Here is a 17,439-nt window from a genome sequence, read left to right on the forward strand (position 1 = left end):
ACTCGGCCGCTCACTCACGCATGCCATTTCCCTTGCACACGTGGCTCCACTCACTCGTGGCCTTTCACTCACTCGTGCCATTTCCCTCACACAAACCATACTACTCACACACGCGGGGGCACTCATCCGCGGTGCCTCACTCACACACGCGGGGGCACTCATCCGCGGTTCCTCACTCACACACGCGGGGGCACTCATCCGCGGTGCCTCACTCATACACCGTGCCTCACTCACACACGCGGGGGCACTCACACCTTGCACCACACACACAGGGACAACCACACTGGGGATTTGTGTCCCCACAAGGGTCTCCGGGGCCTCTATACCCCCCAAGCTCGGCGTGCACCCGTCCACAGCACTCATCCCCTCGACCTCGCAAAGCACGACCGAACCCACCTGGTCGTGACTCGCCTCAAGGGGGCATACTCCCTCCCCTCGTTCCTGGAGGAGGCTATCCAGCTGCTCGCACTGGGTCTCCACCCAGTCCGCGAGCTCACCCCCATTATCCTCCACTACCTCCGTGTGTGTGTGTGCGTCACTTACCCCGTCTTCATCGTGTAGTCTTCCCTCTATCGTTCCCATCTCCCGTGTCTCTGCCAACTCAGTCACCTCTTCACCCTTTACCTCCCTTGTCTCAACTATTATTTCCGTCTCTTCCCTTGTTATCTCCCTCGTGCACGTCTCCGTCACCCCAATTAGTTTGTCCCTCTCGGTTACCGTCACTTTTTTTCCGTCACGACCCTCGCCCAACACGTCCCCCGAATTATTTTTTCACCCGCCTCCACTGCGGGCCCGACAGCCGTTGCACCCCCTCCCAGCTCGTTCGCTCCCACACGTGGAGTCGCCATTTTAAGCTCCCTGGTCACTGCCTTCATGCCCGCCTGCAGGCTTCGGCCCATGTTCTGCGTCTCACCCCGCAGCTTTTTCGTTTCTTCCTTCATGTTTGTTTCCATTTCGTTCATTTGCTGTGTATTCGCATCCATCTTTTCGTTCATTTCTTTCATTTCGTTTTTCATTTCATTTGTGTTTGCATCCATTTTCGTTTTCACTTCGTGCATTTGCTTGTTCATGTTCGCATTCATTTCCGCTGTCATTTCCGCCAGCATGGCGCATAGCTGGGCCATGTCGGGTGCGCTTGGGTGAGCCGATTCGGCAAGGATCGGGGGGTTTTGGTGGAGAGGGGGAGGGGAGGTGTCATACACCGCGGCCGCCACCGCACTTATTTCGGGCTCTGGGTTCAGTTGGGCGAGTTCGTGTTCCTGCACCACCAACATTTCCTGCACGGGGATTTCATCCTGGACCATGGATTCTACACTTTCTACATCCATTTCTAATACCCCCGGCTCCCGCTCGCCTTGAGACGCCATCTTATTTCTCGCAAAGGGTTAATTTAGCTCGCTCGTAATTTGGAGGGAATCGGGGGTCGCTCCTCTCACCCCTGGACCGATTCCCGTGAATTTAGCTGAGACAGGAGAGCCCGTTTTCCCGTTCTCCGATACCAGTGCCGCGAGGAGGGCGATGAGTTTATATCGCACGACCTGACACCAGTGTTGCGGATTCGCGCCCGCCGGCGTGCGAATGGCCACGTAACTCGAATTGCGGCACGTCGCCCACCGGACGGACAATCCAGTCGTGACCCTCTCGGACTAACGCCAGGAACTAGTCACGGGTGGACCTTTCGGCCTCACCACGATCGTGCCAATCGGCCCCCCGCGTGGGATAGGGTTGCTCGCCAAATTCGACCTACCTAAGTACCCACACGGAGGGTAGACCGGGCGATCGCACCTCGCCGCAGGTCGACTTCGGACACGGGCCACTTAAAGCGACCCGTTCCGTACTATCGGGATAACCGAGCGGTGTTATCGTCGGCCTCGACGGTTCGATTAATTATCGGGCGTTTTAGCCCACGACCAACCCTTTACGTGAAGTAAGATGGAGATTCAATAGAGGAAAAGACGAAGCGAAACGGGAAAACAGTTCAACATAAATCACATTTATTTCGCGATGAACGGAAAGCACACATATACAATTACACCAAAAGCAAATGTAAAAGGAGCAGAAACACACAATAATGCACAAAAAGCAAATGCAACAATGCAGATCTAACCGACTACCGAGCACACGGCAACACTTATACAGTTTTACTTCACAGACGGCGCCGACAACACATATACCCAAAGCAAAAGAAAAGGACCACCCTCAAGGATGAGGGGGGCCAGGCGGGCCTGGGGCCGAGACCGCGTCGGGCCTACCCGCCTGATGAGCCGCAAAATGGCGCTGGCGCCCCGACTCCGCGGGCCTCGCTGGGACTGCCTGGTATGGGGTGGGAACGGGGCCCCCTTCTCGCACTATCTCAGCGCGGGGGGAAACAGGAGGGGGTTGTTGATGCTCGGGGGAAGGAGGATATCTCCCTGTCTCGGGTCCCGCGACGAGCGTCTCCACCACGACCTTGGTCGCGTTGCTGGCCTCTCCCCTCCGCAGCTCCCCGACTCTGACACGAGCACCCCCTCGACCGCCTTCGCCGCCGCCACCTCTCCACATCTCCGTCCAACCGCCTTCTCCGACTCCTCTCTTGACTCGTCCCAACTCTTCACTCACTCCGAACTCTTACCTGCCTTGACTGACGAACGCGGCCCCTTATATGCCCCGTGGCCTCGCTCCTTCACCTTCGACCCTTTACCTCCGACCCTTCACCTCTAACTGGCTCCCAATTGGACCGAGGAAAAGTGGGCGTGAATGCTTTTTGATCCATGAATTTGCATATAGCGACCACACTCCAACGCACCTGGAGGCGGGGCCAAATCGCCCCACGCTCGCCGATAGGACGGAACAGAAGTGGGCGTGAGTCGTTTTTGATCCGTTTTCTTCGGAAAGGCTGTGATGTTTCTGCACACGCTGCTCGGTGCGTGCCCTGCACGAGTCCAGTATCGGTGCCCACAAGTGGCGCGGGAATGGTGGTGATGCGATGGTTGCGAGGGCGAGTTGTGACGGTAAAGGTCGTGGCTGTGGTTGTGAAGCGGCGTTGCGGTTGGTGGTTGTTGTGTGATGGCTGTTGAGACGTGGTTGGTGGTGGTACTAATGGCGGCTGGTCCAAAATAAAGATAGTAAAGAAAAACGGCTATCCTGAAGGGTCGCAGCCCGAATGAATGACATTTATTCCCTCTTAACAACGGGTTTGGGCCTAACTACACATATACTTACAGAGATATCTCACCTAAGGGACCTGAATGGTTGTTTGCGAATTTCGTCAACCACAACAATATTTTACAAATTGCCTAGTTAATATCTGAATACTAATAGTTGACCCTGAAAGCATAAGTCAAGGTCTTTGAAACCAAATCCATTCAATTCCTTACCCTTAAAAATGTATGATTTGACATTTAATTTATATTTCTATGTGTTCTCGATCAAATTTTATGACATTAGACAATTTGTCTATTTATAGATAGAATTGGGGGATTCCCCCATCTGGGGGATTCCCCCATTTTGCTTTGAAATTTAAATATTTTGATCTAGATTTCACAATTATTCGTTAAAATATTTCATTTTAAGAGATACAATTATTCTTTAATATTTCATTTACAACTTTTGACCATTATATTTACTTAAAGGCCCAGTCACACCTTGACGTTTTAGCCAGCTTATGCTGATTTTTGAAAAATTTGTCTAAAACGCTGGCACACGTCGAATACGTTATGGGTAAGTTTTGGAAACATTGAGAGCATGCCTAAAAACACTGCCATACGTCGTAGTATGCTGGCTTTCATCGTTGTACTTTGCGGTTGTCCTCAAATTTTCCATGCTTGAAATTTTACGACTTATACCAGTGTATGACTCAAGTTCTGCTACGCTGGCCATAAGTTGTAGGCATGTTATGCGATCGTTGACACACGTCCACACACGTTACTTGTAAGTTAATCATAAGTCGAAACACGTTGAGGTAATGTTTAGCGTAACCGAAACTTATTTATAACCTATGAGTAACGTGTTGTAGGCACGCTACGCGATCGTTGACACACGTCCACACACGTTACTTGTAAGTTACTCATAAGTCGAAACACGTCAAGGTAATGGTTAGGCCTAGGTCACATTTGCCACGGCGGCCGTGGGGTCTCCAAAATCTACGGCCACTAGCAATTATTCGGCGGCCGCAGTATTTCCACGGTCACACAATGTAGCAGTCACATATGTTTTTATTTTTCGGGGAGCCGCACAGCATGTTTAGGCGTAAGTCACATTTGCCACGGCGGCCGTGGGGTCTCCAAAATCTATGGCCATTAGCAATTATACGGCGGCCGCAGTATTTCCACGGTCACACAATGTAGCAGTCACATATGTTTTTATTTTTCGGGGAGCTGCACGGCGTATTTATAAATTGTCGAGACCGAAAACGTGGGGTTGCCGTACGGTCTTTGATTTGATGTCGCACGGTGACCTTAGGGCGTTCCTGCGGCGGCCATAGAATTTTCAAGGCAGACGCAAGGTGCCCGCAAGGCGACCGCAGGGGGGCCCTAAGGCGAACGTGCGGCCAGACGGACGGTAACGAATGGGTTAATTTTTTTTTTTAATTTTTTACCAGTGTTTTTTTTTCAGCTTGTAGAATTGCTACGGCGAACGTAGAAATGAAAAAAGTTATAACTCCGCGTTATAATTCCACGGCGACCTTACGGCCTGTAAGATATAGCCATACGGTGTAGGGCCACCGCAGAAACTCTGCAGCCGCCGCACGTTTCTATCAATTCGGAGGGCGTACGGCCGCCGTATCCTCGCCGTAGAGCAAATGTGACTTAGGCCTTAGCGTCAGTGTTCCAGACTCCCTGGTTTTTTTTCTTCCTTCGGTATGACGGTGATGTTGACACTTCGATTTCTAGTGCGGTTATGATTTAAATTGTTGAGCGGCAGCCTATTAATTATATTATATTATAACCGCACTAGAAATCGAAGTGTCAACATCACTGTCATACCGAAGAAGAAAAAAAAAAAAACCAGGGAGTCTGGAACACTGACGCTAACCATTACCTGGACGTGTTTCGACTTATGAGTAACTTACAAGTAACTTTTGTCGACGTGTGCCAATGATCGCATATCGTGCGTACAACTTATTCCCTTCGCATGCGGAACGTGTGAGGCATACGGCAAGTACGTCGTAAAATTTTAACACGTTTAAAATTTCAAGACGTACTCCACATACTACGACGTATGATAGCGTACTTTAGCATTCTATTCATGTATACCAAACTTACCCATACCGTATTCGACGTGCGCCAGCGTTTTAGACGCATTTTTCAGAGGTCGGCATACGCTGGCAAGATCGCCAAGGTGTGACTGTGATGTTGACACTTCCATTTCTCCGGCGGTTATGATTTGAATCATTGTGCGGCAGCCTTTTAATAGGCTACGTCACGTGATCGTCGGCGATACGTGCAGCGCGCTATGCATAAGTTAGACTACCGTTGGGTATAGGTTGTGAACGCCGACAACAGGCTAAGCATTCGTTGGTATAAGTTATCTATAAGACAACGAAACGTTCTGTGTCCGTTACTTATATGTTATGCATACGACCAACTCATTATGAATATGTCCGAATCTTTAAAAAAAAACATCAAAAGTTCAGTGGAAGCCAGCGTTTTACATACGTTGCCATTGCTGGCTAAAACGTCAAGGTGTGACTGGGCCTTAACATCAAAGGTGATCCATTAAATCTTACCTTTTGTTTGCAGCATTGTTTTCTCTTCTTTTTCTTGAAAATCCAGTTGCCAAGAGGAAGTGACATCATAGTTAACCTCACTGTGACATCATAGTTTACCTCACTTAGGTGTCCTCAAAAATGACATCATAGACTTTCATATCCCTGTAATTTACTTTAAAATGGTCTGAGTGCTTAGGTATGTATTATACACTAATAGGAAATCACATATGGGGAATCATTTGGTCACCTGTTATTTGACCTTGAGTGAAGGATCCAAGGTCAAATAGACCATCAACAGTGTTCCCTTTGTGAAAAAAAGTCATCTTTTAAAAAAAAAAAATGGTCTGATGGTTCAGATATATATATATATATATATATATATATATATATATATATATATATATATATATATATATATATATATATATATATATATATATATATATATATATATATATATATGTTATGAATAAATGGGAAATAACATATGGAATATTTTGGTTACATGGTGGTTGGCCTCGAACAACGGGGTCAAGGTCAAATGGACCCTAACAGCATTGTCATCACAGTATTACCTTTATCGAGGAAAGGCCCATATCATTCTAAACATGGTGTGATGGCTAGAAATAAAATATGGAAATCTTTTGGTACTTGACCTTGCCCCGGTATGTGGTTGTGCCCCAAGTTCCCCTACATCTAATTAAGATGAGTGTCCCAATAAGATTGAAGCATATGCACATCACTGTTTTCGACCATTAATTAAAGCTTCAATGTTAAATCATGTCTACTTTTCATTATTTTGGCAGTCATTTTGAGGAAAATCTTGGGATTATGCTAATTAGATCAGCTAAAAGAAATACAAAAATGTTACCAATGAATTCCTTGGGGTCAATAACCTATATTTAGTATTAAAAAAATCAACTTTCCAAGGCATTTAATTAAGGAGATATCATCATTTGATGAAATACTGCAAAAGTGGCCATTTGGGGGTAGGGGTGACTTTGGTTTACAATGAGCTCTGTGGTCATCACACACAGCCCCATTGTGAGTATATGAAAATTGAATTGCTCAGAGAACTTAATAATGAAACTTTTGGCCAAATTTTATTTGGCTCTACTTACAATATTGTCATTCTGAGACCATCAAACTTTGAGCGACTTTCAAGTCAAGTTTTTGACTAAAATTAGGTAAAATATGGTCATTTTCAACTGTGAACCAAGTTTTAAGAGAATAAATCATGCTAAAATGTGTTAAGCAATGCATAGGTAATTGAAGTAAATCAAAATTAATAATTTATGGATGCTTAATGATTTATTCCATTTAAACCCAATACGGGCATTTTGGTTCAATTATGGTTTGCTGGTAGCCAACTGCGAATCCAAGATGGACCCTACAGAGAAAACGTACTTGATCTGGAGGTGTTACCCAAACTTTTTTTGAAGGTCTTGGCATATAGAACAAAAAAATTTCGGGTAACGCTCTAAAAGAGTCATTTACATAAACACCCCCCCCCCCAGAGCCAGGCTTAGGGGGAAAAAAAACACTTGGATTTTAACTTTTCAAAGGCATTCATAACAACTTCAAATTAATCATTATTTGTTTTTCCAGCTATCCTTCATTTCCGATGGAGAAGTGTAACTTTCGAATACAATGGCTGCGATGGGCCAATCAAAGTTGACGGTTTTTTGACATCGAGAAGTTTATTTTGATGGATAAAACTGAGACACACCAGCTCGCGGCAAAGCAATTATGATTTGAAAACCTGTCATCGTAACGGGTGAACCGTTCCTCAGCAACCAACATGGCATCCATACCAACTGATAGACAAATGCAGATGTTGATAAAACATCTTTTTCACGTTTGTAGTTATGTTTAAAAATGCAACATTTGAAGCTACCTCATGGTTGCTCCACCTCATTGTAGGTGCTACTGCTTGGAAGCTTTCACAGATCATGTGTCTTTTAAAATACAAATTTCCTTTACCAATTTTTACCTCTGCCATCGAAGGTGGATGGAGGTAGTCTTCACTCATGTCTGTCTGTTTGTAAACAAAGTATCTCAAAGTTGTGGACGGATTCGGATGAAACTTGGTGGGCAGGTTGGGTATGTAACAAGGAAGAATTTATTCGATTTTGGTTAAGATTTGAATCCAGAAACGAAAAGTTTTTATTTTTATTTTTTTTTTTTAAGTGATTTTTCACCGTTGAGTGATTTGGCTAAAACGATATATAGCAGGATATCTGAAAAAGTTATGGACGCATTCAGGCAAAAGTTGGTGGTTGAGTTGATTAGTAACAAGAACAAGCAGATTAAATTTTAGTTCAGGTCCGAATCCAGATCCAGCTAATCAGTGAGATACAAAACGTAAATTAATCAGCCTTGGCGGAGGTATGCACTCCACTGAGTGCCCCTCTAGTTTTCCCCATTATCTATCGATACCTATTTCCGGTTTCCCATGTTTTTTTTCAGCAGCATGTAACTTCTGAAAGTTAATTTTTGAAGCGCTTTGACATTGCATGGGGTTTTGAACCTCGAAACCCAGCATCATGAGCCAAGTGCTCAGATGGGAAACCCAAACAGCATATATGTAAACATATACGTAGTTCTCTTTCTTTTTTTTGCTTTTTTTTTTCCTCCTTTTTCTGATCCCTGCTGGTATGTATGGATCTGGTGATATTTTTATTTTCATAAAGGATGCCATTTTATGTCCTGCACAACACGACTCGCTATTTCCATGCAAATCCCGGCTTATTCGATCAATGTCCTTTGCCCAGACCTGTTCTGTGAAACGAGGCTTTGCTCGAATGCGGTACTGCTCTGAAACTTGTCACTGTCCTTTAATCACAAACATTGTACATTTCATTTTCATTCCCCTTCATTGCTGTTAGAATATAAGCCTTGGGTGCTTTTATTTTTTTTATTATTTTTTTGCTCAGGAGTTATATGTACAGCTTCTGGCTAAGTTCCTGCCAAGTGTGTTGTTCCTCCGAGTCTGACCAAGTTCCTGCCTTTTTGGATGGCCAAAATGGATGTGTTTGTACTTTGGCTAGGTTCCACCTCTGAGGGGACAATGGCAAACACACACTGTATCCCTTCTTTCTGGTAAGTTCTGATGCTCTAATTATTGAGATTCTGTATAAATCCTTTCTTCAGGTACATGTTCAAAGATGGAACCAAGGTGGGGCTGCAGGAACTGGGCCCGCGGCTTACCCTGAAGCTTCGCTCCCTGCAAAGAGGAACCTTTGACTCGTGCTTTGGTCTTTATGACTGGGTCCACAAGGTCTGGCTCCTTTGTTCTTGCATTCTTCTTTTTATCAACTATCATATGCATCTTCCTATCCCCTATAAGTGAATAAACCCCATCATCCCAGTTTTTATTTTTAAACTGATCTTTCACATTTGCCTTTTCTCCAACCCCCAGCGCCATGAGATGGACACCAGTCGGAGGAGATTCCATCTTTAACTTGGAAGAAGTGGCATATTTCCTTGTCACACTTCCTTAAACGTAATCTCTGACTTTTATTTGTTTCACCAATTTTGGCATGCATATATAACAAAGTGCATTTATCATGGTATTTTTAAGTACAAAACAAATTCCACTAACCTTTTAAAATACATCAATGGTAGTTGATCTGCTTTGAATATTTCAAGTTTACCCTTTTGCCAAAACAAATAAAATAAAAGCACACATGGAACCAAGGTTGAGCCTTGGATTTCGCCTTTTTTTAGTTCTGACGAAAGGGTTAAGCCTGAAATGTTAACTAACTCCTCTTATTCACTGCAGACCAACGACCATTTGAGGTATTTTATTTAACTTTTTTTGTTTTGCCTTCCTTTGCTGCCCATGCAGACAGCTAATATTACACAGAGTTTCACGAGCATATTCTTTCTTTTGTAAGTACAAGTTTAGTTCCACCTCATCAGTGGATATGGTCCAAAGGATCAGTGTAAATTAACTGGTATCTGAGCAGTTGAGGGTTCAAATCTTACCCTGGGGCAGCTGTTTGATGGATTTTAATAATTAGCTTTGGGAAACTGAGGTAGTCTCAGAACATTGTCACAGTGTTGGTTAAAACCCAGCCAGCTTCGAAGGACCCTTCATGGAGGAACTATGCTAGTCCAATGCTTAATGGAAACATGGGATGGCCCTAAAATGCTACATTGATGAAAAGGAAGTATTGCTCAAATCCAACAAGATGAAAGAGCTCCACAATGCCCCCCAAAAAATAGGAAATGGATATATGAGGCAAATTAATGGGACATTTTAGTTTATGAGCAGTCATTTATCATTGAATGAATCATTCTGAATGTTATCTGTGTGTGTTTGACATGATGGAGGAATCGGCATTCGATTCCCATTTTCTCGGGCATAGTGGCTCTTTCTTCGGTGTAGTGTACATTTTAAAGTACAGTACGCCTTTAATCAAGCAGTCTTAATATCCATCCGATTCCAAAATTCATACAAGACTGAGCATATTCTCACCTTGGTAGTGTTTTGGTTGTAAATTAAATTTGAAATGTTTTTGACTTAATTATGGTATTTAACTGCACTGCCAGGTAGGGTTCATGTTCGTTTTGCATTGATTGGATGGAAAATATTGTACTGAGAGAGATAGCTACTCATTGAAAAATGTTTTTTTTTGTATGCAAGGTCAAGGCTCATGAAAGAGCTGGAACACTGAACGGTTCAGGATGACAGAACAAAATGAACAGAAGAGAGAGTGGGGAAACGCCAACAGAGTTGAAGGACAAAATAGAAGGAGACTAGGACAAATAAGGATTGTGGAGAGGACATTGACATAAACTCCAGAAATTTAGAAGGTGGTTTTGGGTAGAGGAGATTAATTGGTTAAAAAAATGGTGAACAGCTATCTTTTGAAGACCTGGACCGAAGAGTGAGATTTAAGAGAATGTGGAAGTTGGTTCCATGGGGGGGGGGGAAGAGGAGCAAATGAGGAGGTAAGCAGTGATTCTGGATTTTGGTAGTTTCACAAGAAGGTAGTTGATAGTGGACTGTGTGTGCCCTGCAGAAACCTGGGGGGAGGAGGGAGGGTGCAAGGCTAGGAAGTAGGAAAAGACCTGTCTACAATGGCAAAGTGATAGACCCAGAGACTCAGCTTCATCACAGGAGATTCCAATAATCTTAAACGCCTTGGTTTCCACAGCATCAAGCCGAGTAAGGTGTGAGGTAGGGGAGGCAGCCCAGAGAGCTGAGCAATACTCCATCAACCTGTGGATGAAGGCCTTGTAGGTAGATAAGAGTTCAGGTGTGCCAAGGAAAGACTTTGTACGACAGACAATGCCCAGTCGTCGACTGCTTTGAGCCCAACTTTGAAATTTGGTTTGCCCAAAAAGATTGTGGCTGATCGTGAGACCCAGGAGTTTGAATGACTGAACTTCAAGAGGATTGTTAAGAAAGTCGATGTGAGGGTTCTATTCCTCATTGGAACTCAACTCTCTTCAATGATGTTGGGAAACTGAGCAAGGACAGCATAAAATGAGGGATGTCTTGATTTGCAATTTTTCATGTGTGGGCACTTCTTGCAAAGTAAAAGGATTTATTTTTTGTGTGCACAAAGTCGAGGATCTCGAACATAGAATGGATCAGGATGCACCAAGAACAGAAGAAGGGTGGGTAGGGTGGGGGTGGGGGGACACACCAACAGCAGGGTTGAGGGAGACTTGGACTATAAGCAATGAGGGGGGAGGGAGGGGGTCAACAAGATGGATACAGAAGTCAACTCTCAGGAAGGAAAGACAGGAATTGGAAAGTGGTGGGTTAACAGGCGTAGCAAAGATTGTGGCTTTGGGGGGGGGGAATCTGAGAATGTCTTTGTACATCAACTTTTGGTATGATGGCATAGGTGGAAAACCATAAGGTTTTCCTTGGATGTTTTGACAGAAGTAAAGGTAAACAGTCAAATGGTATTTAATACAATGTACGTTAATTTTTATTTATTTATTAACAAGTCAACCATTTAATAACTGTTGAAAAACTGACCAATCCAAAAATTAAAGAAAAACCCAATTCCAAACAGGTTCTCAATCAACTATAAGTGAAGCAACTGCAACCATATTTATACAGCAGGTATTAAACATACAAAAACACTTGGGGCTCCCATGCACTTTGGCTCCCATGTCTACAGTTGTTCTGTGTTGTTTCGAACCATAAAGCCAGGCAGGCAGCCTTCTGTGGTGCGAGTTTGTCCATGGTCTCTTCTCTTCCAAAAGGTCTCGGACCCTCTGAATTATCAATTAACAAAGTCAGCAAAAAAACAGGACTGGACATGTTTTGGAGTTTCCTCTCTTAGGAAATCTCTGATGTGCCTTGTTCATAGGACAACACACAAACTTAGATTATGGCTACAATGCACAGGTTAAGACAATGGAGCTTAAGAGTACAAGCTCAAGTGTTACATGAACACTTAAACCATGGCAACAAAATTAAATTCCATTCCAACATAAAAATCTGATTTTGAAAAGTAAAAGATAAAAAGATCTTCCAACTTGCCACCTGAGTTTTTTTTTTTCCTTTCCTATTTTTAGCTTATCCACTGAACTGATAAATATAGCTGAAAGATAGTAATACAAAGAGTCCAACTGTGTGCTGCAGATTAAGTTTGGTAAAGGATCAGATAGATATCCCTTGCTTTGTATGTTGTTAGGTCGATAAATTCAGACTTTGAAAAACAAATTTTGATCCAGATTATTTAATATTGAGCATTACATTTGCCTTTGAACAGGTAGTGCATTTTAAATCCATACCATAATGCCATTCTGTTGCAAAATAGTAGAAAAGTGCCTCATTTATTTTGCTTCCGTACCAACCCAGCTCCCGACTACAAACCATATCTGCCGTTTCCTCTGCTCCGGTGAGAATTCCGTTCAAACCAAAATACAGCACTCAACAGGATCCAGACCACCGCAACAAAATATTGTGTGAGCAGACAAAATTTTTTTACATTTTATCTCAAACGCAACAATTTCACCACAAAAAAAAATTTTTGCGAGTTTTTTTTTTTCTGATGCTTACAAATCTTACGGCCTGTATCAAATCTGCTCTCCATTCTTCTTGGTCCCAGAAAGCATCTCATGCATGATTTGGTTCGATGTCAGAGAGTATAAATATTACCTTGTGGTTTGTGGAGCAGCAGTAGCAGCTGAAACTCTAGCAGCACATCAACTCCAGGTAGTTTTTTTCTAGACATCTAATCTTAATGTTCATCTCTCTGCAGAGGTGCAGCATCATTGCTTTCTTCTTTGTCAAGCGTTTGTGGGTCTGGGGCTCTTACATCGTTGCTTTCTTCTTTGTCAAGCGTTTGTGGGTCTGGGGCTCTTACATCGTTGCTTTCTTCTTTGTCAAGCGTTTGTGGGTCTGGGGCTCTTGCATCGTGAGTTTCTTTTTTTTTCAGCAAGATATCTCCAACCTTCATAACCTTATCCATGGTAAGCTTTTGACTGCGGAACTCGAGTTTTTCTAGAATTGGTACCAAAGAGCAATCCTTGCCCACTTTCTGCCTCCAACTGAAAATAAGGCACGAGGGTTGGGGAAAGGAAGAGAGGTGATGGTAACTTAGATTTCATGAGCAATTTCAATCTTTGAATGTGTATGAAAAATAACTATTCTGAGATGGAAGTTTTTTCCTTCCAAGGCAAGGAAATTCAATCAATGAAATACAATAAGCCTTTGCTTTATAGAAACGTAAAATCTCATGGAATGGCTAAATGATGGAGGAAGTTTTTTTATTCTTTTTTGTATACCTTGTCGAGGCTCGTATGAGAGCTAACACACAACGCACAGCAAGGGGGCATGAGACAAGAGGGTGGAAGTGGGAGGGACAAAACAGTGGGGAACAGACACTAGGAGATCTGTGGAAGGGAGAGGGATGAGACGGGGAACATGGGGAAGAGAAGATGGACATTACAGGGCGCTTTCAGGAAGGAAAGCAGGGGAATTGAAGGAAGTGGGCTTGGGTGGATTATCGGGGGTAGAAAAGATCGAGGATTTGGATGGGGGGTGATAAGAGGTGGTGGTGAACAGCTGTTTTGAAAGCCTGGAGGGAAAAATGGGAAAGAATAGAGTGAGGGAGTTTATTCCAAAAGCAGGAAAAAAAGAGGAATGAAAGAGTGAAGGTGAGCAGTGATTCATGATTTTGGTAGTTTTACCAGAAGGGGGTTGTTGGTGGACCTTGAGCGCCCTGTGGAAATGTGGTGGGGACAAATCGCAGAGAGCAGTGGGGGGGGGGCAAGGCTGGAGAGGAGACTGTAGAAGACAGAAAGACCACCGACCAACCTGTGGTGATCGAGTGAGAGGCCCAAAGACTCAGCTTCATTGCGGGAGATGCCGATGATCCTAAATGCCCTGGTTTCGACTGTGTGAAGCCGAGAAAGGTAGGAGGCAGGAGCACCAGCCCAGAGGGGAGAGTAGTACTCCATCAGGCTACGGACAAAAGCTTTGTAAGTGGTCAGGAGCTCAAGAGGGCCGAGGAAGGACTTTGCACGACGGAGGATTCCCAGTCGGCGACTGGCTTTTGAGGCGAAATTGGAAATGTGACTTTCCCAGGAAAGGTCATGGCAGATAGTGAGACCCAGAAGCTTGAAAGAAAGGACTTCTTCCATAGGATTGTTGAGAAAGTGGATTGGGGGGGGGGGGGTTCTAAACGCTCCTTTCGAAGAGACATAGTGAGAGTGTGAGATTTGTCTAGATTGAAAGACATGCTCCACATGTTGGACCAGTTTGTGATTTTATCCAGATCTGCAGTGAGCAAAGAAGCTGCTGCTTGCCGGTCTGAGGGATGGCAGATGGTACGGCAGAGGGTGGAGTCATCAGCAAAGAGACAAAGAGGATTTTCCAGAGAGTCGGAGAGATCATTGATGAAAACCAGAAAAAGAACAGGGCCCAGAACGCTACCTTGAGGAACTCCAGCTTGGACAGGATGAGGGGATGAAAGAACTCCATTTTGGGCCACACGTTGACTGCGACAGGAGAGGAAGTCTGCGAGCCATGAGTGGACATGGACATGCGAGCCATGAGTGGACTTGGATACCATGGGAAGAGTTTGGTGAGTAGGGCAGGGTGCCAGACTGTGGCAAAAGCACGTGATATGTCCAGGGATACGGCTCGGATTTCCTGTCTGGCATTGAGGACCTCCATCCATTGATGGGAGAGCAGAAGCAGCATATCCAGGGTAGAGTGACCTGGTCTGAAACCAAATTGATGATTGGAAATCAAGTCATTGGAGAAGAGGAAGGATTTCATGTCTGAAGCGATGATGGATTCCATAACCTTGCTGTTGATTGGGAGAAGGCTGATTGGTCTGTAATTGCAGGGATCTGTTTTTGCACCTTTTTTATGCAGGGCAGTGATGTTTGCAGATTTCCAAGCAGATGGCAGATGACCTTGAGCAAATGAGAGGGTGAATTGAACAGAGAGAGGGTGAGCAAGAGCAGACTTTGAGGACACGTGGGCTGATGCCGTCTGGACCGGTTGCAGAATCTGAGTCGAGGTTTGAAAGCAAGCTCTCCACCTTATTAGGAAAAAAGGATACAGAGTCCAGAGACAGTTGGGTGCGACTGGGTAAGGTGGGAAGAGAGTGATGGGTTTGGGACACAAGATTTAGCTGCAAACACCGAGTTTAGGCATTCAGCTTTTTCACGTGCGGTATCAGCAGTGCGGCCATTTGAGGTAAGGGAGGGGATGGAGGGGGAACATACACCAGAAACAGATTTGATTAGATGCCACCAGGATTTTGAGGAGTGAGAGAGGTTTGAGAGTTCAGACTTGAGATGAGAAAGATGTTGTTTTCTGGCTCTCCTGAGGGTAGATACACACTTGTTCTGAGCTTTGTGGAAGGAACTGAGATTGCCCTCAGTTGGGTGGTCCCTCGACGGCGGTGAGGTGGTTCTCTGATAACAGCCAGAGAGATGTCCACTTTGACAAGGATGTGGTCAGAAGAACCGATTGGAGTGGAAAAAGAGCAGCAGATATTGTCAGGGAAATTTGTCAAAATCAGATCCAGAAGAGATGGAGTACCATTGGTTGAGATCCGGGTCGGGAAGTTGACCGATTGAGTCAGTCCCAATGAGTCGCAGAAAGCTTTTGCTGAGGTGCCATGACAGGTTAGAGAGGTACCCACACCTAGCCAACTGGCGTGATGACAATTGAAGTCACCACATAAAAGGAAGAGAGAGTTTGGATGAGAAGATAGAAGATGGTTCATGTTTTCGGATAGTGAGGTGTAGATGGAGTCATCACTGTTAGGTGGACGGTACAGTACACGTATAACCATGAGGTGAGAGTGGAGGGGAAGCCATAGCCAGAGGTACTCCTGGGGTGTGGGGGAGTGAGAGCAGTGCATGGAGAGTGAGGAATAGAGTCTTTGATGAAGAGAGCAACACCTCCACCAGGACGAGACTCAAGTCTGTCATACCGGAGGAAGGAGTAACCAGGGAGAGATACCTGGGAGTCAGACACGTCTTGGGAGAGGAAAGTTTCTGTTAGGCAGATTATGTCTGGTTTGTCAGTGGCAGTCTGTATGGAAAGATCTGAAAGGTTTGAGCGAAGGCCCTGGATATTTGAGGTCCACACTGTTAATGAAGAGGTAGGGGAGGAGGCTTTGGGTGCAGGGGGTGGGGGGAGGGTAGGACAAGGGACGAGGGGGAGGTAAGGAGGGTTGTTGAAAGAGTGTGGGGGATTGCAGAATAGCTAGGGAGGGGGCCGAATGAGGAGGAGAAAAGGCTCTGTGGTGCTGGGGGAGAGGGGGGACAAGAGAGGGGGAAGAAGGCAGTTGAGAATGAGGAGGTGGAGTGAAGAGATGGAGGTGAGAGGGCAGTGGAAGGAGGCAGCTTAGTGGATGAGAGGGGGGGAAACTTTGAGAAGGATGAGTGAGGTGGATGAAAGGTGAGGGGGGAATTTTTGAGAGAGGTGAGAGGAAGGCTTGGAGGGAGAAGAGTGGGATGGTTGCTTTGAGAGTGAGAGTAAGGGGTGAGGGGGTGAGTTGGCACTGAAGCTGGCAAAAGAATGGTTGATGGAAAGCGAGCATCCATGGCAAACTGTGGTTTTTAAAAGTTGTAGGTCAGAGATGCGATTTAACACAATTCTTGATGGATGCAATGAAGGCGAATAAATGAATAAATGGGCAGCAGCAGCACAAAGGGGAACGGGCATGGGACAAGCATACATGTTAAAATGAGGGAAGGAGACTAAATGAGAGTGGTGTAACTCATGGGTAAATATGGAAGATAGCATAAAGTGATGATAGATTTAATATTGAAGGAATAAATGGAACAGCATGAGTCCAGACTGTGGGATGCAATTTGGCATGTAAAAAAAAAAAATACTCCCAAGAGGGAGTGCCGGTCATCTCTGCCAGAGGTCGAAAGTAACTATGCCAGACTGGAATAGGGGCAGTTCATAAAGTACGTACGCTCTACTTCCGGGTTTCAAAACCACCCACCCCCCTCTATATGCAGGCTCCTGACCACCCACCCGCCCCCTCATACATCGCTAATCGCTTGCAAAGCCAGCAGTTCCTTATGAACCGATGTTTGTAAGCCATGACGATGCAGTCCCGAGCGGTGTAATTTACCTTTTTCTTTTCATAGTGAACGCAGTGAGCTTCATACTTAACGCGTGCACGTGAGAGAATAGGAAACAACAACAACAACAACAACACAATACCCCTGGCTATTTGGAATCCGTGTCGTAAGCTATGACCTTTTGCTTCCGGTTGTTTTTAAATGCTGTGCGG

The 17,439-nt window shown here is 44.9% G+C and overlaps 2 protein-coding genes across 4 annotated transcripts in view; one reads left to right on the forward strand and one right to left on the reverse strand.

Annotated features, from left to right (window-relative positions):
* The window catches only part of RPF1 (ribosome production factor 1 homolog), a 60,482-nt gene that overhangs the window by 35,986 nt on the left and 7,057 nt on the right, over window positions 1-17,439 (forward strand). Inside the window, exons 8-10 of one of the 2 annotated variants that reach the window (XM_085888337.1) lie at window positions 8,843-8,969; window positions 9,111-9,194; window positions 12,522-16,030. In XM_085888337.1, the coding sequence (XP_085744463.1) occupies window positions 8,843-8,969; window positions 9,111-9,152 (169 nt within the window). In that variant the 3' untranslated portion in view covers window positions 9,153-9,194; window positions 12,522-16,030. Of the gene's footprint in view, window positions 1-8,842; window positions 8,970-9,110; window positions 9,195-12,521; window positions 16,031-17,439 lie in introns of those variants that run through there. The other variant, XM_085888336.1, reaches the window with a different exon arrangement.
* LOC147023170 (uncharacterized) overlaps window positions 11,618-17,439 on the reverse strand; it is a 45,923-nt gene continuing 40,101 nt past the window's right edge. For both annotated transcript variants that reach the window (XM_085888334.1, XM_085888335.1), the window contains exon 11: window positions 11,618-13,213. In XM_085888334.1, coding sequence (XP_085744460.1) covers window positions 12,904-13,213 — 310 coding nt within the window. In that variant the 3' untranslated portion in view covers window positions 11,618-12,903. The remainder of the gene's footprint in view (window positions 13,214-17,439) is intronic.

The sequence above is a fragment of the Eptatretus burgeri genome, chromosome 7, assembly GCF_056783735.1.
Source record: "Eptatretus burgeri isolate ZD-2024b chromosome 7, Ebu_testis_v1, whole genome shotgun sequence".
In the NCBI taxonomy this organism is placed as follows: Eukaryota; Metazoa; Chordata; class Myxini; order Myxiniformes; family Myxinidae; genus Eptatretus; species Eptatretus burgeri.